Source organism: Carcharhinus amblyrhynchos, chromosome 14, assembly GCF_965287045.1.
Source record: "Carcharhinus amblyrhynchos chromosome 14, sCarAmb.v2.hapA, whole genome shotgun sequence".
Taxonomy (NCBI): domain Eukaryota; kingdom Metazoa; phylum Chordata; class Chondrichthyes; order Carcharhiniformes; family Carcharhinidae; genus Carcharhinus; species Carcharhinus amblyrhynchos.
Genome location: NC_137337.1, coordinates 63,674,640 through 63,699,682, shown reverse-complemented (window position 1 = coordinate 63,699,682; position 25,043 = coordinate 63,674,640). Strand labels below are relative to the sequence as shown.

The window sequence follows — 25,043 nt, the reverse complement described above, 5'->3', positions numbered from 1 at the left end:
AGGGAGGAAATTCCAGAGCTTGGGGTCTGGGCAACTGAAGGCACATGCACCACCAAGGCTGGAGTGATTGAAGTTGGAAATGAGTAAGAGACCTGAAGAGGAAGAGTGAGTGTTGTAGGACTGGAGGATGTTACAGAGATAGGGAAGGATTTGAAAGCAAGGATGAGAATTTTAAAATCGAGGAGTTGTTTAACTGGGAACTCTGAGGACAGGAGTGAAAGGTACTTTCAAATTGGGTTATGGGCAGCATCACTTTGGATGACCTCAAGTTTATGTGAGGTAGAACGTGGGAGTCCAGCAGCCAGGAGAACATTAGAACAGTCAAGTCTAGAGGTAAGAGGGGCAAGGATGAGAGTGTCAGTAAATGAGCTAAGGTGGTGGTGAGGTTGAGTGCTGTTCCGGAGGTGGAAATAGGTGGTCTTGGTGATGGTGTGAATATGCTTTCAATAGCTCATCTCAAGATCAAATACAATACCAAGATTGTGAACAATCTGACTCAGCTTCTGCCTGTTGCCAGGGAGAAGGATGCAGTTTATGCCTGGGGGAATGGAGTTTGTGACAGAGACTGAAGATAATAATTTCAGTCTTCTGAATAATTAGTTGGAGAAAATCTCTACTCACCCATTTCAAAGATGTGCAGGTTATGGCCATGCTAAATTTCCCCTAAATGTCCCAAGGGCGGTCTGGTGGCGCAGTGGTTAGCACTACTGCCTCACAGCGCCAGGGAACCAGGTTTGATTCCCAGCTTAGGTCACTGTCTGTGTGGAGTTTGCACATTCTCCCCATATGTGTGTGTTTCCTTTGGGTGCTCCAGTTTCCTCCCACACTCCAAAAATGTGCGGGTTAGGCTGATTGGCTGTGCTAAATTGCTCCTGAGTGTGAGGGGGACGTCAGGGGGATTTGTAGTAGGGTAAAATCTGTAGGCTAGGGGAATTAGGAGGGTAAATATGTGCAGTTACGAGGATAAGGCCTGGGTAAGGTGCTCTGTTGGAGAGTCGGTGCAGAATCAAGTGGCCTCCTTCTGCACTGCAGGGATTCTATGGATGCCAGTTCAACATTTTGGAGAGGGTGGAGGGATTGGTAGAGGTGGCGAGCAAGTAGAATTGGATGTTGTTTGCATACATATGGAAACTGATGATGTGTTTTCAAATGAAAGAGGCATTTCGATGATGGGTAGGGTAGATCCAGAGGTAAGTGTGCGAGTGGGAAGAGAAACCAGTGGAGGCACTTCTCTGGCTACGACTAGAAGAATGGAAGCAGGGGAATGCAGTCTCAGTCAGCTGGTGACAGTGAAGAAGTGTTAGTGGAGGATGGTGTGGTCAGCTTGTAGCAAAGGCAGCAGGCAGGTTGAGAAAGGTGAGGCAGGAAGATCTACCTTTGTCACAGTCATAAAGGACGTCACTTGCGACGTTCAGTTCGGTGTTGTAGCGGGATGGAAACCTGAGTGGCGATCTTTAAACAGGGAGTTTCCTGAAGGTTCTACAAGGTTTTGAGAGGTGACAAATGGTGAAAGAATTGGGAATGGACAGGGAGGTTAGAGATGAGTGGTTGTTCAGAGGGTAGGTAACATCATTCGTGACAACACAGATAGCACAGTAAAACCTGTTGGAAATACTGAGCAGTTCTGGCAGCGTTTCTGGACAGAGAAACAGACACTTCAGGTCAATGACCTTTCATTTGAATTGATTGACCTTCAATGTTTCTTTCTCTACAGATACTGCCTGAACTGCTGAGGGTTTCCAGCATTTCGTTTTTATTTCAAATTTTTAGCATCTGCAGTAGTGTGCTTTTGTTGATAGCACAGTGCCAGCTTGCAAACACAGACCCACAGGACTGCACACACAATGTAAACACAGACCCACAGGTCTACGTGCACAGTGTAAACAGGCCCACAGGACTGTGCACACAGTGTAAACACAGACTCCCAGGTCTGCGTGCGGTGTAAACACAGACTCCTGGTCTGCATACAGTGTAAACACAGACTCGCGGGTACCACGTATGCAATGTAACACAGACTCCCAGGTCTGCGTGCATAGTGTAAACACTGACCCACAGGTCTGCGCGCACAGTGTAAACACACTCCACACGTCTGTACACCCAGTGTAAACACAGTCCTTGTGTCTGTGCACACAGTGTAAGCACACTCCTCGGACTCTACAGGCAAAATCTAAACAAAAACTCTTGGGTTGCTACGCAGGCATCCTGTGTGAACATTCACTCGTGGGTTCGTGTACTGAGTACCAGGTCTGTGTACACATTATTTGGATACCTGTGTTGTGCACTCTGTAGACAGTTGCTGTGAATAGAGACTTCCCAGGTTATGTACAATACAGAGCAAGTTCAATGATAGAATGCACTAGATTTAATTTGACTCTTTATTGGTATAAGTCTGTTGGACCGATGGGATATTGCTGATCTACACTGTTAATTGGTGCGCCTTTCCTGTGTCCAAGGCACAAGAACTAGCTTTCAGAGGCAGGTTTATGAGCAGTTGCCTTATCGGAGTCACAGGGGAGTGAATGGGAGCAGGGGCCATGTGCTGTCTGGTGTTAGGGTTGCCAAACATTAATTGTTCTGGTGTTCCTGTGCATTCTGGGAGAAAATCATAACTCCACCCCTTTCACATGAATGTGGTTTGAGACATGAAACACTGGGGAGGGGAGGGGGCAAAATGGCTACTTGACCAGGCGGGGTTTTCGAGGTGGAAGGTTGCGTGTTGAAACCTCCAGTAGCACAGGCCAGGAACAAAGCCTTCATGGTAAGTACCACACTTGGCAGCAGCACAGTGTAATGGATCCATTGCTACATGGTCCCCCATTATCTAGGCCAGCTCACTGAAAGGTTGAACGATATTCCTCAGAAGGGATGCAATTTGCTGTCCTCGAGACTTGTCAGGAGCTTTCTAGTCTAATCTGTGCTCTGTAATTCATGCTGAAGAGCCTTTCTGTGGTAATGTGCTTGTTCAGTGTGGAGGCAATTGTACAGATCTAAAATAGACACAGCAAAAGTCCAGCCAGACATTCTATGCCAGAAGTACGTGGCCTGACGTAAGGGTCAGAACTGTCCCTCAATCCGGGGGGGTCTGATGTGTTTTCGGCTGGACTAGACTACGTTGACCGCGGTACACTCCAGGTAGAGTGAGTTCAGTGTTGTTAGGTGCTCAGCAGCTGACCCTGTGCTCTTAAAAGGTCCGCTGCTGGTTGTGATCTCCACAGTACACCTCCCAATTTTAGTTACGTTACAGTGGAGCCCGGAAAATCAGAAATGCCAATTCTAGCTTCAACGTCAAACACTGGGCTGTTGACAGCCCTCAGCGAGTCCTTCCTCCTGTTTGTGTCTCCTCCACCAGTCACCCATCCCACAAGTCATCCTCTCTGACTGCCAGGGTACAGATTACCCCCACCTCCCCATACCCCATGTTACTCCAACCCATGTCACTGTTATTTGTCTGTGATCCAGACCACGATCTCCTCAAAGTGTGGCCCGATCCTCTCTCACTACGTCTAGTGGAGATTATTGACCTGTGATTGGAGGTGTCCGAACCTCAGTGCAGCACATTCACAAATTGAACTTTTATTTATTTAAATAGTGTGAAGCTTGGCTAAAACTCAGTTGAAGGATGTTCCTTAACTCAACTCCATGGCAGTTCTTTGGTGGCATCTTCCTGATACATTCACTGTACTCCATGTTTTAATCCGAAGTCTGCAACTCCCAGCTCTGTGCCAACAGTCCATGGCTTCCCAAGTGAATAATTCACAGGCCAGGGTGACCAAGTGCATTGTGTCTTCCATTCAGCAGGCAGTCCCGGTCCCAATATCATTAGGAGAAGATCAACGTTTCCTCACCCAGGCCATCAGTGCAGATGATACGTTCCGAGAGTGGAGAAAGCTTGGTCTGTTTTAGGCTGACACTCGATCCTGGGTTGGTCAGGGCTTGGCCTGGGTTAAGCCAGGCAGGTCCGGGTCTGAGCAGTAAGCAAACGAGCTCCGGACTCCGATTGGCTGAAGTCCAGGATCTGTACCTTCAATGGACAAACTGCATCGGCCACCTTTACCTGGAGAAAAAAGACAGAGGAATTAAACTGGGGACTTAATTTACCAAAGTGTGAACTCCCAGGCTGTTTCCAAATCGTATTATCTGAAGAGCTCTCTCAATAGCCCAATGTAGTTTTCAGCCAACCAGCCCAGAAATCTGCCAGCTGATTGCCAATCTATATTGACTTCAGCTCAGTGGTTAGCACTGCTGCCTCATAGTGCCTGAGACCCAGATTCAAATCCGGCTTCCAGTGACTGTGTGGAATTTGCACGTTCTCTCCGTGTCTGCTTGGGTTTCCTCTGGGTGCTCTGGTTTCCCCCCACACTCCAAAGATGTACGGGTTAGGTTGATTGGCCATGTTAAACTGCACCTTAGTGTCAGGGAAATTAGCAGGGTAAATATGGGGGGGCTTACGGGGATACCAACCCAGGATCGAATGTCAGACCAAAACAGATCAAGCTTTTGCCACCCTTGGAATGTATTATCTGCGCTGATGGCCTTGGTCAGGGAACACTGATCTTCTCCTGATGATATTGGTGCAGCCTTGATGGGCTGAATGGCCTCTTTCTGCACTGGAGGGGTTCTATGATTCTATATTGAATTAGTTGATCTCGCACTAAGAGCACCATGCACAGTTCTGAGCTCGATGTTAGAGGCATTTGAAAAGGTGGGAGAAGATTTACAAAGATGATATGAGAACTAACTTATACCTCTGAGAAGTCTGAAAAAACTGGGGCTTTTTCCAGTAAGTTAAGAAGATAGAGATCCTTAAAATCATGAAGAAGGTTGATAGGGTAGATGTAGAGAAGATGTTTCCATTCATTGGGGATACCAAATAAAAAGTCATAAATATAAGATGGTCACTAATAAATCCAATCAGGAATTCAGTAGAAAGTTCTTGAAAATGGATCTCATCACCACATGGAGTAGTTAAGATGAAGCGCATAGATACATTTAAGAGGAAGTTGGGAGAAAGGAACAAAAGAATATGCTGATAGGCATGAAGTGGGAGGAGAGAGAAGACCTGTATGGATCATACATAAAAGGCATAGACTTACTGGGCAGATTGCCATCTCTGTTGTAGATTCTATGTAAGTTCAATGACAATGCTAAGACTGGCCTTGGCATTTTTAAGCTGGGAGGTGAGGTGGGTGGATAGCAGTGGATAGCGAATTGGATGGGTGGAATGCATCAAAAGTTAGCAGGGGTGATCCCAGTCCAGCGATTCCCCTTTCCTGCGCTGTGTGGCCTTCAGGCAAAGGCTTTTGTGTGAGTGTATCTTTGCACACGTGCATGGATGCACTGTTAGAAGGGTAAATATGTGTGTTCCTACTATTATTTACCCCTCTAATCAATAAGGTTTGCAACATTTAAGTGTTACGTGTCCCAGATTATTAAGTACAATACAGGTGACTATAATTAAACATACACCAACTGCAACATTTATGACAAAACCTCCTGAGTTTTAGCTGAAGAAATCAAACTATACGACATGTTCACAATTCAGATCTTGGAATATAACATGGCCATATTAAACAAATTCCAACTTATCTCAACAACCACATTTTATATCTTCTCATCGCCCCTCTTATGTGACAATTTACATGTTTTTAATTACATCAAAAGATGGCTTTCATTCTGTTCCATTCAGAGGAGCTTGGGAACAAGAGGAGGCTGCACATCCCAGTCCCTCAAGCCTGTACCAACATTCATTGAGCTCATAGGTCATGCGTATCTTTACCCCATCTACCTGGCTTGGTTCTGTGACTCTTAATACCCCATCTAACAAAAATCTTTTACATCTGAAAAGTCACTATGGTTTTCTCGGGGGGTTGGGGGGGAGGGGGTGGGGGTTAGAAAGTTCCAGATCTTCACTACTCTCAGTATGAAGAAATGCTTTCTTCCATCACCTCTGAAGAGCCTCTCTCTAATTTTTAAGATTGTGCCCCCTTGTTCCAAACTTTGTCACCAGAGAAAATAGTGTTTTCAATCTACCTTATCAACTCCTTTCAGCAACTCATGCTATGTGATTGACATGGTAGAAAATAATGGCCTTCAAACCTTCATCTGAAGCTCTGAAGAAGTCATATTGAATTTGAACCGTTAACTCTTCTTTCTCTCGCCACAGAAGATGTTTCCATGTCTGCTGAGTTTTTCTAGCATTTTTACCTCAGCTTTTATCTCAGATCACCAACATCTGCAGTATTTTGCTTTGGTCCTTCAAAGCATGCTCTAGTGAGAGGTCATTGACCTGAAACATCTCTTTCTTCTTCCACAGATACTGCCTGGCCTGTTATCTGTTTCCAGAATTTTCTGTTCTTTAATTAATCATAGAATCCCCACAGTGTAGAATAAGGCCATTTGGCCCATTGAGTCTGCACCAACCACAATCTTATCCAGGCCCTATCCCCATAACCTTATTTATTTATCCTACTAATCCCCTTACACTAAGGGGTAATTTTAGAACATAGAACATTACAGCGCAGTACAGGCCCTTCGGCCCTCAATGTTGCGCCGACCAGTGGAACCAATCCAATGACCCTCTAACCTAAACTATTCCAATGTTATCCATATGCCTATCCACTGACCATTTGAACGCCCTTAGAGTTGGCAAGTCCACAACTGCTGCAGGCAGGGCATTCCACGTCCTTACTACCCTCTGAGTAAAGAACCTACATTTTGCATGGCCAATCCACCTAACCCACACATCTTTCAATTGTGGGAGAAAGTCAGAGCACCTAGAGGAAATCCATGCAGACACAGGGCAAACATACAAATTTCACACATACAGTGTGAATCGTACCCTGGCACTGAAAGACAGCAGTGCTAACCATTGTGCCACCATGCCATCTCTGTCTCTAACTCCCCTTCCTCGACTATGGGAATTACACTTGCTGACTTTCCAACTTCATGCTGTGGTATTTCTCAGGTAAGTGTTTATCTTAAATGGGGCTTCAAATTCTCCCTTCTAATGAAATAAATCTTTCCTTCTTGCTTTGGTAGAAAGCAAGTTACTTTCTGTCCTGTGCCTGTACTGCTGACGTTAATAACCCTTTCTTACCTATGGCACCTATTAACTTTTACCATCAAGAAAATGGTTACAAACTTATAATTTCAGTACACTTTTAACTGTTTTAAAATGGTCCAATTTTAGGAATCAAACTTCTTTACTTTACAAGCAATGGTTAAAAGCTAACACTACTATAGTGTAATGAATATCATTGGCAGTACTCCATGGAATTACTTAAAACAGTGCAGAAAAGAGTCATTTGGCCCACCAGGTTTATGTTCCACACAGGCTCCTCCTACCTTGCTTCATCTAACATATTGGTTAATAAAGAAAAAACTCGCATTGAATTCTGATGAAAGGTTCTCAATGTAAAATGTTAACTCCATTTCTCATGCTGCCTGACTTGTTGAGTGTTTCTGGTATTTTCTGCTTTTACGATATTTAACATAATGCCTCTGCTTGCTTGAAGTTCCTTACAGTCAAAGGAGTATTTCAGTAGTGTGTTCATTCTAGTCAGTCTGAATAACCCTTTCCTTACAGCGCCATGGATGAGCCCGCTCGCACCTTAACTAGGAGCCAGGCTCCCTGGCAATGCTTGACAGGTGATGTGTGGGAGTGATCTGGCTGATTTACTCCCTGGTGTTGTTTCAGGAACTGGGGACAGTAAAAATTGTACTAATGCACTGTGATCATTAGATCCAGGAGAAGCTTGGAGTCCAGTGTTTGATTAAGTGACTGTTTTACCCAACTGCCTTAAATCCAAGCAGGAGAGAGAACAGAATCTGTGAATCGGATTCAACTGTGCCATTAACCTAATGAACTTGCATTTTCATTCCACTGTTAACAACTTTAAGACATTCCAAAGTGTTTTTTTAACCAAAGGACTTCTGAACTCTGGTCATTTGTGATGTTGGAATCATCATAACCAGTTTGCACATTGCAAACTCCCATAAACAGCAATATGATAATGATCACATGGCCCATCTGAGTGACATTGGCTGGAGTATAAATGTTGGTCAGGACACATAACTGGGAGCAGAAGTTCCTTACAGCCCCTCTAGCCCACTCCACCCTTCAATAAGACCATGGCTGATCTTGATCTCAACCCCATTTTTGTTCCTGATCCACAGAAATCCTTGATTTCTCTGGAATCCAATAATCTATGCATCTCAGTCTTGAAAATACTCAGCGACATTGCATCCACTGCTCTCTGAGGTAAACACTGGAAAGCACGGCTTGTTCTTCTTCGAATAGTGCCATGGGATCTTCTACGTTCACCTGTGGCGTCAAGAGTGCTTTCCATTTTAATATCTCATCCAAACGCACCTCTGCCTGTGTATCACTCCCTCAGCACTGCACTGGAGTGTCAGCCTAGAAATCAGTGCTCAAATCTCTGCAATGGAACTTGAACGTGTGACCTTCAGACTCAGAGGTGAGAGTGTTGCCAACTGAACCACGATGAATGAGCATTGGTCATGTGAGGGGACTAAGACCTCACCTTGAATTTTTTAATGTAAAATATAGAGATATAGCTATTTATTTATTAGCCACAATGTTTCACAACATTTCATTGTGTAATTCACTTACAGTGAAATGCACTTATTGTTTTCTAAGTCAATGTGACAGGTAATTTTGTACACAGGTCTGAGTATACAGTGAGGTACCACAAACAGCAAGGAGATAAAAAGACGGTTAATCTATTCTTGGCGGTGTTCGTTGTGAGAAGGAATGTTGGCCAGAAGCACTCCAGACTCTCTGATTAGTCACATGGGATCTTTAAGGTCCACCTGAACGAATGAGACAAGTAAGATATTTTGCTAAGAGGATGAGGCCTCCAACAACATAACGCTCCCTCAGTGTTCTCAAGTCGTGAAGTGGGTTTGAACCCACAACCTTTGATGTAGTCAGTGTGCTTTTGACAGGCTACATGTGTAACACGCATCCCCAGTAATCCAAATGTCGTGCAGGCTCAGAGAGAGGAGCCAGATTCCCCAGATTGTAGGAATGAGAATTATAGCCTGCAATGGGATGGGCCATGTAAATTAAATAGTGCAGTGTGCTGCCGAGAGTGCACGGGATTGCCTCTGATAGACAGAGAGAGGACACAGGGTTCGGCCTGACTGATCAGAAAGTGGGCCAGGCTCTGTGTGACTGACCCAGAAAGTGGGCCAGGCTCTGTGTGACTGACCCAGAGACAGGGCACAGGGCTCGGTCTGACTTACTCAGAGAGAGCGCACAGGCTGTGTGTATGTGAATGAGGAAATCTCATTGAGGTTTAGTGCGAGTGAGGGAATCTCATTGAAGTTTGGTGTGTGGACGATGGAATCTCTGAGATTTGGTGTGTGGGTGACGGAATCACATTGTGGTTTGGTGTGGGAGTGATGGAATCTCATTGAGGTTTGGTGTGGATGATGAAATCACATTGAGGTTTGGTGTGTGGGTGATAGAACCACATTGAGGTTTCGTGTGTGGGTGATAGAATCACATTGAGGTTTGGTGTGTGGGTGATGGAATCACATTGAGGTTTGGTGTGGGGGTGATAGAATCACATTGAGGTTTGATGTGTGGGTGATAGAATCATATTGAGGTTTGGTGTGTGGGTGATGGAATTTCATTGAGGTTTGGGGTGAGGGTGATAGAATCACATTAAGGTTTGGGATGAGGGTGGTGGAATCATATTGAGGTTTGGTATGTGGGTGATGGAATCACATTAAGGTTTGGTATGAGGGTGATGGAATCTCATTGAGGTTCGGTGTGTGGGTGATAGAATATCACTGACCTTTGGTGTGGATAGTGAAATCTCATTGAGGTTTGGTGTGTGGGTGATGGAATCTTGTTGAGGTTTGGTGTGTGGGTGATGGAATCTTGTTGAGGTTTGGTGTGTGGGTGATGGAATCTTGTTGAGGTTTGGTGTGTGGGTGATGGAATCTTGTTGAGATTTGGTGTGTGGGTGATGCACACCATTGAGGTTTGGTGTGTGGGTGATGGAATCTTGTTGAGATTTGGTGTGTGGGTGATGCACACCATTGCGGTTTGGTGTGTGGGTGATGGAATCTTGTTGAGGTTTGGTGTGTAGGTGATGGAATCTTGTTGAGATTTGGTGTGTGGGTGATGGAATCTTGTTGAGGTTTGGTGTGTGGGTGATGCACACCATTGAGGTTTGGTGTGTGGGTGATGGAATCCTGTTGAGGTTTGGTGTGCAGGCGATGGAATCTTGTTGAGATTTGGTGTGTGGGTGATGGAATCTTGTTGAGGTTTGGTGTGTGGGTGATGCACACCATTGAGGTTTGGTGTGTGGGTGATGGAATCACATTGAGGTTTGGGAGTCACTTCACTTGCCCACTTTGTGGATATGTGATCGAATGAAGAACCATTTCGTACATATGGATAGCATTTTGCTCAAATTTCCATGCTGTCCAGGGTCGTCATTTGACCATGATACCAGATAAAATGTAAGTCTTTATTATGTGCTTCAATGAAGGCCTGGAAGCTGCCAGATCTCTTTGCACATGGTGCCTAACTCATTGTGCAGATGTTGCATAATTATTTAATGACTGGCCTTCTGGAATGTGAAGGTTAAATTTTCAATCAATCCCTTATCTGCGCTCTGAATTAATTAAGTGTTTACTGAATGCTATTCATAGCTTTAAAAGTCAATTAACATAAGAGCCTCAAATTTTGTTTGCTACCAATGTTAGAAGCATGACCTCATATTTGGAAACTCTCCCACATTGTATTTAAGCTTTGTTGGAGAAGCAGGAGCTCTGTACATTAATAGTGACTGAGCCATATTCTGATGAAGAAACAGATACTCTGTACATTTAGCACAACTAATCCTCACCCTGTTGTAGAAAGAGGAACTCTCAGTTACACAGCGAGTAACCCTTACCCTGCTGGAGAACAGGAATGATCTACAGTAACTGTGAATGAACAGTGACTCTGTGCAGTTACATTCTGCCTATGCTTTACTGAACAGCTCACAGAAGCATAGCCACAGCATCCCTCTCCGTTCCGGTTTTCCCTCTTTTGGTGCACTCTGGTTTAAACTCGATCCTGGGATACTGCGCTCCCCGCCCCCAAACATTTACACTCTATCCTCCGAGACATGCTCTACACATTTACACTCTATCCTCTGACACACAGCCTACACATTTACATTCAATCCGGGAGACACTCCCTACACATTTACACTCAATCCTGGGATTCTGCCCTCCCCCCATCCCCACCACACATTTACATTCTATCCCCAGATACACCCCATACACATTTTTAGTCTATCCTGGGATACCCCCACCCTCCTACACATTTACACTCAATCCCAGGATATTCCCTACTCGTTTACGCTCCATATCCACCCACTACAACCACTACCCAACATGTTTATATCCTATCTGCAATAATTTATACACATAGTATACCTATTGTAATTCCCATATGTGTACATAGGTACCACACATGGGATTGCCTCCACACACATGGCAACCCCCAAATATGGGACAGCTTCTGAATATTGGACCACTGCCAGTACATGTATCACAGGCAGGACAGCACCCTTACATATACCTCACACAGGGTGAGACCTGTACATGGGGTAACTCCTGTGCATCTCCTGTACATGGAGTCAAACCTATACATCTGCTGTACATGGGGTAAATCCTGCACAGATGGACAGTACTCTCCAAGGCAATATCTTTCATCTGTTGCACACCCAGTGTGATGATACTATGGTATAGATACATCTTATGTTTAAGCGCAATGTTTTAAAATTCAGGTTTTTTTTTACAGGTAGTCAGTATGTTTGGAAGGAATACAGCTCAGATGCTGGGAAAGCAGGATGATTACTCATTTTAGCCATGTAGTGTTTACTTAGGAGAAAGCTAAAGGGATTTTGTTTACCGATGAAAAGGTCCCCTGAGTTTTTTTGATTAGAGGGATGGCAGCTGGGTGTTTTTTTTTGGTTACGCAAAGTCATGTGATAATCTGGTTAATGGGAGGAGCTACGTTTATAGCAAGAGTTTTGTGCTGATTTAGTTTCAGTTTTCAGTTGCTGGCTAGAGCTGTTTAAAGATAGAAGTCTGTAAGCTGCTGTCTCCAAAAAGTCTCTTTGACAGCTCTAAGACTTTTTACACTCATTTATAGCAAGTATGCCTGAGTTTGTTAACTGTATTTAAGGTGGCATTTAAGTCTACAGGAGGAAACTTGCTTATTTGGAATTGAAATAGTGATAATTTGAGATCTAGTCTAGCTTCATAATATATCTTGGGGTTCTTGTTCAGGATCCTAACATCAGATTAACTCATAGGTTTACAGTATTCCCCAAGAATATGACGGTACGTCAATGCAGTTCAATCATCTGTACAATAACCAATTGAATTCCAGGAACTGATTTAGCAACAAGGACCAGGACTGTACTAGGTTATTTTGTCTGTGCTGAATTTGATCAATGTGGGGAAGAAGGCCTGGGAAATGGGATGAGGAGAAGAACAGTCAGGCCCTACAACTGGCCTCAAAGCCATGGGTCAAGTGAAGTGATGTAGAGAGCATATGCTGGATGTGAACTAGAGTGGAAGGCTATTCACAAGAAACAAGAACTTGAAGTTATTTTCTATGCTAATGTAATTAGCATAGAAAAACATCCCAGAGCATTACATGGTAGTGATTTTCAAACAAAATTTGACCTGAGCTACGTGAGGAGAGTAAAGGGATGGCAGCTTGGTCACAGAGGTAAGTCTTAAGTGTGTTAAAGGAGGAGGTGGAGAGGCAGAGAGGCAGAGGAATTCAGGGAAGGAATTCCAGAGCTTAGGGTATAGAGAGCCAAAGGCGCAGTCACCTATGGTGGAGAGTTAGAAATCATGGATTTCCAGGGTGTCAGAATTGGAAGAATGGAGAGATTTGTGTGGATTGGTTATAGGGTTGAAGGAAAATACAAAAGTGGAGGAGGGAGGAGGGACGTGCACAGAACCATGAAGTGATTCAAAAAGATTGATGTTGACTTGAGATGTTGCTGGGCCAGGAGTTAAAAGTTTACGACTGAACACAGTGCTGAGTCTCGTCACATGAAGAATGGCCAACTGAGTGAGGCATCACTGGAACAGGACCATGGGAAGGAGTCACTGCGTTCAAGGAAGTCAAATATTGGCATGGGGAGGGTGGGTGGGAAACAGCTGATTTAAGTCATTTCAAAGCAGCAGCAATGCCTCTTTTGGAAGTCGTAATAAATTTAGCAGGCATATTTTTGGTGATTGCCCAACTTGGATCCTTTGACAGCAGCCAGATGCGTGACTAATGGTAACTTACACCTGGCTTCCATTCCCCTGCTCCTTGTTTACACCTCTAGAAAAAAAGATCATGCAGCAATTTTTCAAAATTCTCTAAACAGCTTGAGCTATAAATCCCAGACAAGCTTCTTTAACAGCAGCTTCAAAACTGCTCACCGCCCTCCCCCACTCCCAGTCCTAGCACACAGGCCCTTCTTTACCTGCCCAGCTCCACAAACACACATGTGTTGGCCAGACATTCCCACTCACACTCTCTGAGAAATTCCAACCATTTTAGCCCTCACTGTTGTCAGCTGGCTCTCAGATGGAGTCTGAACACTGTGGTGCGAAACTTTATGAAGGCTTTGACGCAGAATGCAGGCTATTTTTAGCTAGGATTTTGCTCGCAGCACAGGTACATCAAACAGAGAGGTTGAACGATGAATAATTCTCTCAGTCAGGGAGATACTGATCCACTTTTTCTTTAAAGTGAACCATTCAAAATGAAGCATTCCCTGTGGGTCCAGTGAGTTAACATATTAAGTGACTACTGACTAGCTCTGCCAAGGGCTAGGAAATTACAGCTATGGGTGCACTCTGCTAATGCTTGGTTCTACCCTTCAGCCATGCCTTCATTCTTGCTGTGTCAAAGTACTGGAATTCCCCAACTAACCATCGGCAAGAGGCTCTGGTCAAGCCTGTGATGGAACACTCCCCAGTTGCCTGGATGGGGCAGCTCCAACAACAGTCAAGAAGCTCAACATAATCCTGCATAGAACAGCTTAGTCCCCTGGATGCATCATACAATGCCTACATCAATGATACATTGCGGCTGTACCATGTACACTCCCCAGCGTGCATTGCAGCAACTCAGTATGCTTACTGTAACAGCATATCTCTCCTCTATGATCCGTATCATCTCAAAAGGTAGCTGCAACAATGCCGTCGAAATCTTTCAAGACCCTCTTGCAAGTCGCGTACCATCCTGACCTGCACATATATCACCATTCCTTCATCGTGATGGAGGAAAAATCCCAGAACATCCCACCCAACCACACTATGGGTGTACCTACACCACATGGACTGCAGCAGTTCAAGCAAGTGGCTCACCACCACCGTCACAAAAGCAATTAGGCAAGGGCAATAGATGCAAAGAGAAAAGGAGACTTACATTTATATAACACCTTTCACATCTTCAGGATGTCCCACACTGAATTACATAGGGTTACATTGAATTTTATAGCACAAAAACAGACCATTCAGCCCAACTACTCTTTGTCCATTTGAATGCTCCACATGAACCTCCTCCCATCTAACACCATTAACACATACTTTATTCCATTCCCTCTCCTGTATTTAACAAGCTTCTCCTTGAATGTCTTTTCACTATTCACCTCCCTTTGGTAGAGAGTTCCATGTTCTAACCACTCTATAGTAAATACGTTTTTCCTGAATTTTTTAGTGGGTTTATTGGTGACTTTCTTATATTTAACAGCATTTCCCTTTTTATTTGCTCATCCTTTCCGATTCTCAGCATCCTATTTTTCTTCTCTCTGAGTTTTATTTTCGAATTCTTTCACTGATCTGTGCTTTGCTAAATACAGTCATCAGTCTCTAAGTTAATTGGAAAACGTGTGAACATAGGGAGCGGGAGCACATCATTCCGAGCCTGTCCCAGCACTTTAGAGATTTTTGAACTCTGATTCCTAAATTTCTTTGCCTCTTTACAATTCCAAGTTTCTCACTTCTATGAGAATACTCCAATCTTTCTTGGGTCCTAAGTGTATGATCTCACACGTATGCACACCAAACTCCATTTGCCATTGTTGCTTTCCACTCATTCAATCTATTAATGATCCTTGTAACTTGCTGTCCCCAGTTGGACGACTTACTGTCCCTCCCAATTCAGTGCAATTGGCAAACATGAATGTGCAATTACCTGTTCCTTTAAAACACTGAATGAAAAATTGGGGCCCCCCAAACAGCCCCTTTCAGCGAGGAACCACCTTCTTCTAACATCTAGTCACAGAGATGCTCTCTCGCACTAACCATCCAGCAGATGGGCACTTTCTATCCCTACTGATCTGGTTGTATGTCCTAGGGGACAATGCTGCTTTGATAAAGGGGTAGACTCGGTGTTGCTGTCAGGAATTCCCTTGCACCCTCCACTCTGGAAACAAAGCAGCAGTGAGGTAACACCCAATTATACAAAGAGGAAGGCCCCAGATTCTGAGTTAGCTGATCTCAACCAGTCCTAGCGCCACCAATAGTTGATCCGAAAGCCTCTGCGGATGGGAAGAGTTGGACCAAAGTGAGATACCACTGTGCCAATAACCAATGATCCCTGCTGGAATGGGGCGGCACAGTGTTTAGCACTGCTGCCTCACAGCTCCAGGGACCCAGGTTCAATTCCAACCTTGGGTCACTGTGTGTGTGGAGTTTGCACTTTCTCCCTGTGTCTGCATGGGTTTCCTCCGGATGCTCTGGTTTCCTCCGACAATCCAAAGATGTGCAGGTTAGGTTGATCGGCCATGCTACGTTGCCCCTTAGTGTCAGGGAGATTAGTAGGGTAAATGAGGGTTATGGGAATAGGGCCTAGGTGTGATTGTGGTCAGTACAGACTCAATGGACCCGAATGGCCTCCTTCTGCACTGTAGAGGTTCTATGATTTTATGATACTAGTTACTCCTCTGTAACACATCATGCTTTCTCAATATTCTACACATCCTGCTTGCCCAACACCTATCTAGGAAAGTGCCAAAGGCTTTATCTCTTCACTCTGGGATTGTTAATAGATTTTCCAATGAGATTTCCAGTATCTTGTGGCCAGCATGTTTTTTAGATTAAGCCCAAAATGTGCCATCTGGAAAATACACGCAGGCTGGATTTGAAATGAATTCTTTTCCTTTGTGCAAGCATTCTCTGTGACTCATACCCACCCCAGCCAGTAAAGGACAGAAGGCCTTAAATCTTTCCAGCGTGCTGAGATTAGTGATGAGATTTGTATGTTTATCAATGTGTTTGTATGCGAGGGGAAACAGATCCCTTCACTCAGTGCCCTGATATACACTCACCTGAATGTATGCTTCATGGGTTGAATGGAATGAAAGAATGACTCTGCCTCCACCAGATCACCATTATTTCAGGAAAGACATTCTCGAAGTAACTCTCCAATTCATCTGAATCTGTCATCCTTACTCACTGAGTGAATATCTGAGGCCTATCACCCTACTGTGTGTGCTGATTCACAGTGACAATGGATTCCTGAGGTCTCTTGTCCTAGAGGGTACTGACTCTTGGTGATGGTGAATCTGGGGTCCCTTACCATATAGGGTGCTCACTCACTGTGATAGTGGATCTGTGAGGTCCCTCATCCTATAGGGTGCCAACTCATGATGGCAGTGGATTCCTTGGTCCCTCAACTCTATGGGGTGCTGACTCTTGGGACAGTGGATTCCTGAAGCCTCTTGCTGTATTGTGTGCTGATTCACAGTGATAGGAGATCCTGAGGTCCCTCTCCCTATGGGATTGTGCTGGGGAGCCGTTCTGCTGTCGCTCCTCCCTCTATTCTCCTGGGCTCCTCCCTTGCCTGTAAGCCCACTGCCATCTTAAAGTTGGGAAAATTCGAGCCCATATCTCTCTCTATTTCTTTACCACTTTCTCTCATGTCATCTCAGAGCTCATCTTTGTCCATGAACTTCCCCGCTTACTCATATTCTTGGTTAAACTGCTGAGTGTCAAACTTTCCACATTTAACCCCTGCTAGATAACATTGTGAATGGTTCCCTCTCCTGAGGATCTGATTCTGAACCTTTTCCTCAGCCTGTTTAAAACTTGCCATCATCACTGCTTTAATTAGAGTGGCACAACGTCACAGTGGTCAGCGCTATTGCCTCACAGCGCCTGGAACCTGGGTTCGATGCCCAGTTTGGATCACTGTCTGTGTGGGATCTGCACATTTTCCCTGTGTCTACGTGGGATTCCTCTGGGTGCTCAGGATTCCTCCCACAGTCCGAAAGAAGTCCTGGTTAGGTGCTAAGTTCCCTCTCTGTGTACCCAAACAGGTGCTGGAATGTGGTGACTAGGGGATTTTCACAGTAAGTTCATTGCAGTAAGCCTACTCCTGACAATAAATAAACTTTACTTTATCTAACAATCCACTCTCAATCAGACTTTTGAATGGACCTGCTAGGAAAAAGGTGATCTTTCTCTGCACCCTAGCTATGATTATAACACTACATTCTGCACTTTCCCCTTTCCTTCTCTATGAACGGTATGCTTTGCCTGTATAGTGTGCAAGAAACAATACTTTTCACTGGATACTAATACATGTGACAATAAATCAAATCAAAATCACAAATTTAGTCTTTTTCTGTTGCAAGCCAAAGCCCCATCTCTTTCCACCTCCAAACTCCTTGGTTTTCTTCTGTTCTCTAAATCAGGGCCACTTCCTCTCACTCCTGGTCTGAATTTCTCTCATTATGTTTTTACCCTGACAAGTACTGAAACAATCCTTAAGCAAAGCACAAATTTATATCATGTAAGATTGCCTTCTTGACTTGCCTGCAGCCTTTAACACAGATGTTCACATCATCTTTTCACCATCTGTCTCTCCTTAAATGTCCAACTCAGTGGGACTACTCTTGTCTGGTTCTATGATGTACTTTGAGAATGCTCCAAGGATCAAACTTTAGCTCTCCACCATCCTCTCCCCTGCCTCTATTTTATCACACTAATGCAATGAGCTGCAATTCCCTCCACTCAAACACTGGGAAGACCAAAGCCTTGTTCTACTCTAACCTTGAACTGATTCTACACTTCCCATCCATAGGACCAGGCCAAACATGTCTGTTCCCAGCTCTGCCTTTCTATTTGGCCCTGAGCTAAGTCTCTGGCCGCGTATCGTCTCCACTACAACCACCTACATCCATCTCCATTATCTGTCTCCATCTTATCTCAGGCAATTTGCAACACCCCCCTACCCAATCTCTGTAGATCTTCAGATCTACAAATCCTTCCCAAAATCTTTCCTCCTCTGATTTGGCCTCTTATGCAGGCCCACTTCTCAGCCCTGTTATTGGGAGTTGTACCTTCAGCTGTCCAGATCCCATATTATAGAAATCCTTCTCTAGCCCTCTGCATAGCTACAGGGACAGACCATCCAGACCCTCAAGTCTGTCCCAACATTCAATGTGATCACTGTTGACTTATATTTTTTCTCCATCTGACATGCAAAAGTATATTAATCTTAGATTTAAAATTATTAATATTAGAACATAGAACATAGGACACTACAGCACAAACAGGCCCTTCGGCTCACAAGTTGTGCCGATCACAGCTATACCTACCAAGCCACAGAACTATCTGTAACTTCCAATGCCATTAGATCCCATATACTCATCCAGAAGTCTTTTAAAAGACCCCAGTGAGTTCGCCTCTACCACCACCGACGGCAGCCGATTCCACTCACTCACCACCCTCTGAGTGAAAAACTTTCCCCTAACATCTCCTCTGTACTTGCTTCCCAGCACCTTAAACCTGTGTCTTCTCGTAGCGACCATTTCAGTCCTGGGAAATAGCCTCCGAGAATCCACCCTATCTATTCCTCTCAACATTTTATAAACCTCTATCAGGTCGCCTCTCAACCTTCGTCTCTCCAGGGAGAAGAGACCTAGTATCCACTGCTTTTTGTAGGAAAGCGTTCCATCCTTTGCAGGGACAAATTTCTCTTAAACTGCTCTCTGCATGATCCAACTCAGGTTTTAAAGTTATATCTGCTTGCCTTAGACAAGTGGACAAAGTTTGTCTTTACGCCATCAACTCCCTTCAAAATCCTAAAAGTCCCCAATCCTCTATATTCCAGGAATACAAGTCTATGTTGGTGCACTTTCTCCTTGTAATCTAACCCTTGAAAGCCTGACAATATTCTTCTCAATCTGGGCTTCCTCCGAGGACAATACATCCTTTCTAATGATAGACAATTCTCCATTTGTAATCTAACCAGTGCTTCGTGTTGCTGTAGTAAAATTTCTTCCTTTCAGCCCTCTGGTTATCAAGGCTAAAATTGCACTGCCATTTTTTTTGTACCTGACTACTATGTTTTAATGATCAGTGTACAAGGACCCTAAATTTCCTCGGGCCTTCATTGTATCTATTTTATCATCATTTAAACAATATTCGGATCTATCCCAAAATGGATTATCACTCACCTGCATACACTGAAGTCCATCTGCCACAATTTCAATGACTTACTTCATCTAACAATGTCTCTTTGTAATTGAGTGTTCCCGCAAATGTTATTTACCATACACCAAGCATTGTCTCATCGGCTAACCTGGCTATACAGCTCTTTAAGTTATCGATAAATATAATGAAGAATTAGGGCACAGATCCTTTGGGGTACCACTTCCATCCAATCTGATACCCACTATCCCCATTCTGTCTCCTTAATCACTCTGTTATTCTTTCATCTCATGAGCTTTGATTTTAGTTAACAGGTTCTTCCTGTTTCTGGAAGCTTTCTGGAGCTTTGATAGCTTTCTGGAAGTGTATATAAACTACACACATTGACGTTCCCCTGTTCACTGCAGTTATTTCCTCAAACTAATTCATTCATGTCTTTTAGATAACAGCTGGCATTTAGAAATCCAGATTGATTCTCTCTAATCAACTCACTTTTCTCCAAGTGCTCAGTCACTCTATCCTGGATTATAGATTCCAATAATGTTCCCACCACAGACAGTTGACTATCATGTCTATAGTTCTCTGGTCTCTTGCAATTTCTCTGTCTTACCTTTCTTCACTTTTATCTCCTCCTTTAAATCTTTAACCCCAACTAATACTTCCTTCTTTGGCTTCTTATCCATTTTGGGCTGAATACTTGAAAAGGTGAAATATAATTACAAGTGTGTGTTTGTGCTATCAGGAGCCATCCAGCCTCTGGCCAAATAGCCATTTTTCATGTGAGTTGGCAGGATTTAATTACAAAGAGCATCCTGACTGAGCTTGATCCTATTCTCACCCATACATACATACATACACACTATGTAATAGGAATCATGGATGATGATTGGGACTGGGAACCCCCTTCCAAGAAATAACAATCAATTATAACATCTCTTAAAGTTGGCATTTTTGTGACTGTGTTGATGACTGCAGGATAAAAAACTTTGGTACCATGCCAACAGTATTCAGTTCTGTAAATACCATGTATGTGACTGTTGTACACTTGAGACAAAGGTAGAACAAGGACCAAACTGGAGACATCAACCATATAGTTTGACAAGAAACTGAACATTAGAAAATTGACATTCTTGCATTTGTCCTGATGAGTGCAGGATGAAAAGCTTCAACAACACATCCTCTCCTCAGCAACACTTATTCAGTTCTATCCCAGGTAAGGTCAGCCAGCACAATACTTAGTGGTAACTGACTAAATACCTTCTAACGGCTTGTATTATACACTGGCTTTACCAATAACCTAGCCTTTCAAGTTACATTTCTGATAAAGATACTTGGGAATAATGTTCAGTCTTGATGCTCGAAACTGTGTGTCCACTGAGTTTCCATTCCCACGATTGCAAATTGCTGGGGTGGTTTTGAATTTAATTCACTTACAGGGAAGTGATGTGGTGCCAAGTATCTCCCCTCAGATTCTGCCAAGGCACAAATCAGACAAGGTCAGAAAAGTGGCAGAACGATGGCTTGAATTCTGAAGTTTGATTTGCTGACAATAAAAATTTCTTCCAAATCTTAGGAACCTTAATTAATGATGTCTCTACAGCAGGGGAAACAGTGGTTACTTGAAAAACAGAACAATGGAACTCCTTGTTAGAAATCAGGCTCTTGTCTGGGGCCCATTTCAGACACTCCCAGGCACAGCGGTCAAAAAGTGGATTACCCAGAGCAGTGACAGTTCTGGAGCGATGATAGACATTACCATGTAATTGATTTCCACTGGCCAGGAGATATACTGGTTGTTACTGAGCAGAAGGTTTCCTGCATTTCTCCTCTGGTGTTACGTTTCAGGAGGGACCAAAAATGATAAGCCTGGTGGGAAAAGTATCCCAATCAATGAGTGTACCCTCAGCAATAACTATTGCTATAAGCTACAGCTGTATCTTACTTGAACACAAGCTGCAAAATTCTTCTGATAGCTTGCTGGATAACTTAACCATTCAGCAAGAGCTCTACAGCAGCAAACTCACAGATTCAACCCACACTCTGTACTAGGTTATAACTAGGTTAGATGCATTGGCCATACTAAATTCTCTCTCATTGTTCCCAAACTGGCGCTGGAGTGTGGCGACTGGGGGATTTTCACAGTAATTTCACTGTGTGTTAATGTAAGCTTATTTGTGGCTAATAAATCAACCAGGGTGATGGTTGAGGTGCAACAACTCATATTTCATGATGTTCCTCACTTACAGGAGGATGTCTCCAAGTGTAAACAGGCTGCTTGGTGGGTAGCGCTCCTGCCTCTGAGTTGGAAGGCTGCAGGTTCGAATGCCACCTGGAGACTTGAGCACAACAGGCTAGGCTGACTCTTCAGTGCAGTGCCGAGGGAATGCTGCTATGTTTGAGGTACTGCCTTTCAGATGAAACAGTAAGACAAGACCTCAGGCAGCTGCCCTGTTTTGCGGTAGAGCAGCAGAAACCTCCCTGATAAACTGGTCAACATTTATCCCCTCAACAATATCAGTCATAGAAAGAGATGGTTTGGCTAGAAGCTGCCAAAATGCAAATGAGACAAGGTCAGAAGAGTAGCAGAATGATGGCTTAAATTCTGAAGTTTGATTTGTTGACAATGAAAATTTCTTTCAAATCTTAGGAACCTTAATTAATGATGTCTCTACATCAGGAGGCACAGTGGTTACTTGAAACACAGAACAATGGACCTCTTTGTTGGAAACCACTCTTGTCAGAGACTCATTTCAGACACTTCCAGGCACAGCGGTCAAAAGGCGGATTATCCAACGCAGTGACAGTTCTAGAGCAATGATAGACATCACCATGTAATTGACTTCCACGCCAGCGGCTGGCCAAGAGATATACTGCTTGTTATCTATCAGAGGGTTGCCTGCATTTCTCCTCTGATATTATGTTTCAGGAGAGACAAAAAAAATGAATTCTGGCCTAGCGGGAAAAATATCCCAGTCGATGAGTTTGCCACAGCAATAACTATTTATTGTTAATAACTATTTATTGCTGTAAGCAATAACTCTATCTTACTGGAGCATAGGCTGTAAAATCTAACAGCCTGGTGGTTAAATGGAACACTCAGTAGGAGCACTGACTGCAGAAAGCTCAGAGTTTCAATCCACTGCCTATGCTAAGTTACAGTGAGCATGCTGTGTGCCATTTGGCTGCTGCATCCTTCTACATTATAGCAGAGACAGCACCTCACAGGTTTCATTGTTGCAAACTGTTTTGGGACATCTGAGGTCAGGAAAGGTGCGAGAAAATTCTTTCTTTACAATCCAGGACTATCCAGGATTTATTGTTGCTGGAAACCTAATTGTATGCCTATCCAGCAAACTGTACAATGTTTGAGTGGGCACAAAAGCAAAGCACCTGGAGGATGTACATGCACAATTCTTTAAAAAGGCCTTGGTAATCCTTGGCTCAGAATCATAGGTACAAAAGTAAGAAAGTTTCACTATACCCTTTAAAGATTTGGCCTCGGCCGGATAATGGTGTCCAATTCAGGACACTACCCTTTGGGAAGATGTTATGGTCTTGAAGGAGATTTATTAGGACGGTACTGAGGTTGGGACTTGTTGTTACGTGGGAGAGGCGAGAGAATCCGGGATTGTTTTCATTAGAGCAGAAATGACTAAGGGGAGATTTGAAAGAGATGTTAAATGGTGTTGGCAGATTATCGAAGAATTGGTAACCAGAGGACACAGATAGAAAATAACGTGCAAAAAACCAGAAGTGAGGTGAGGAATCATTTCTGTTTTCCCAGTAAGTTGTGATCTGGAGTATACCACCTGAGAGAGTTGTGGAAGCAAATTTAATAATAACTTTCATGGGAAATGGATAAATACTTGAAGGAAAATATCTGCTGGGCTTGAGGAAAAAGGGAGTGGGACTAATGTTATAAAGGCACAATGGGTCAAAATGACCTCTTTCTGCTCGGTATCTAAGGTATATAACATGGACTATCAACATATGACCACACTGGTAACAATTCCTTTTATTTAGAATTGACTGAGCACACTGCACAGAAACTGGTCCCCAATGATTCATCTTGAAGCAGCTAAGGGAGGGGGTTGAAAGAAAGTGGTGGAAGAGTTAATCTTGAATTGTAGCTTTGTCAAACATGTCTAACACACCCAAGTTAATGCTTAATGAATCCAAAAGGTGACAACAGCAGGGCTTTCTGACACCATGTATTAATCCTTCCAACTACACAATAGCACGCAGTAATGATGAATTGTTTTCCATTTCCCTATTCCAGCCAGAGAGCGAACTATAAACAATGGCCGGGATTTTACCATCCCACCCGCCACAGGAATCAGAGCAGGCGAGGGCAGACCACGGAAAGGTCTGTTAATCTCGGGTGGGATTTTCCAGTTTCAGGGTGAGCGAGGCCAGAAGATCCCGCCCAACGTGTTCAAATGTCTGAGGGACAGTATGTTATGAATCAAAAGTCTGCTTGGTACAGACGGTTGCTGCTCAGGGCGGTATGGTGGCACAGTAGTTAGCACTGCTACCAGTGCCAGAGACCCGAATTCAATTCCCGGCTTGGATCACTGTGTGTGCAGAGTCTGAACATTCTCCCCGTGTCTGCATGGATTTCTTTCGGGTGCTCCAGTTTCCTCCCACAGTATGAAAAACATGCTGGTTAGACACATTGGGCATGCTGAATTCTCCCTCAGTTTACCCCAACAGGCGCTGGGGTGTGGTGACTAGATTTCTAGAATCTCTGGGTGAAGAAATTGTATTTTCTTTCACAGGATGTGGGCGTCAGCATTTCGTGTGCAACCCAAATTGTCCTTGAGAAGGTGGTGGCGAATCTGAGACAGACATTTGGATTGGGGTGGGTGAGGAGTGAAGGAAAGTACTAGTATTAATACAGAGGGAGCTGCGAGGGAGCATTGACTATGGGTCAGAGGTTGAGGCAAAGAGTGCCGCCATGAAATCTTGGGGTTGAGGGATCAGAACCAGCTTCGATGGTAGGAAAAGTGGAAGAAAACTGCCAAGTAAACTGAGCTGAAGAGAGAGAGTATGCCAGGTTAAACTGAGTGAGGAGGGATAGAGATTTGCCTATATGAACTGGGAAGCTGGGAGCAGTGTGTGTATATGTGAAAACATGGGGAATTAAAAGGGCAGCACGGTGACACCATAGTTAGCGCTGCTGCCTCGCAGCCAGGGACCCCTGGGTTCAATTCCAGCCTTGGTCACTGTATGGAGTTTGCACATTTTCCATGTGTCTGCATGGGTTTCCTCCAGGTGCTCCAGTTTCCTCCCACAGTCCAAAGATGTGCAGGTTAGGTTAACTGGCCATGCTAAATTGCACCTTAGTGTCAGGGTAAATGTGTGGGGTTACGGGAATAGGGATTGTTGTCGGTGCAGACACGATGGGTCAAATTGCCTCTTTCTACACTGTAGGGATTCTATAATTCTATCTGTGCAAATTGTGTCTGGAGAGATAGAGAGCTTTTGTAAACTAGGATATCAGGAGGATTGGGTAAAAACAATTGTTAACTTTGGGGCAGTGATGGAATGTCACTTTA

The 25,043-nt window shown here is 44.0% G+C and overlaps 1 protein-coding gene across 3 annotated transcripts in view; it reads right to left on the bottom strand.

The window, feature by feature from the left end:
• Positions 1 to 2,357: 2,357 nt before the first annotated feature.
• Positions 2,358 to 25,043, bottom strand: part of rad51b (RAD51 paralog B) — a 465,368-nt gene continuing 442,682 nt past the window's right edge. For all 3 annotated transcript variants that reach the window (XM_080203004.1, XM_080203005.1, XM_080203006.1), the window contains exon 11: positions 2,358 to 4,054. In XM_080203004.1, coding sequence (XP_080059130.1) covers positions 3,927 to 4,054 — 128 coding nt within the window. In that variant the 3' untranslated portion in view covers positions 2,358 to 3,926. The remainder of the gene's footprint in view (positions 4,055 to 25,043) is intronic.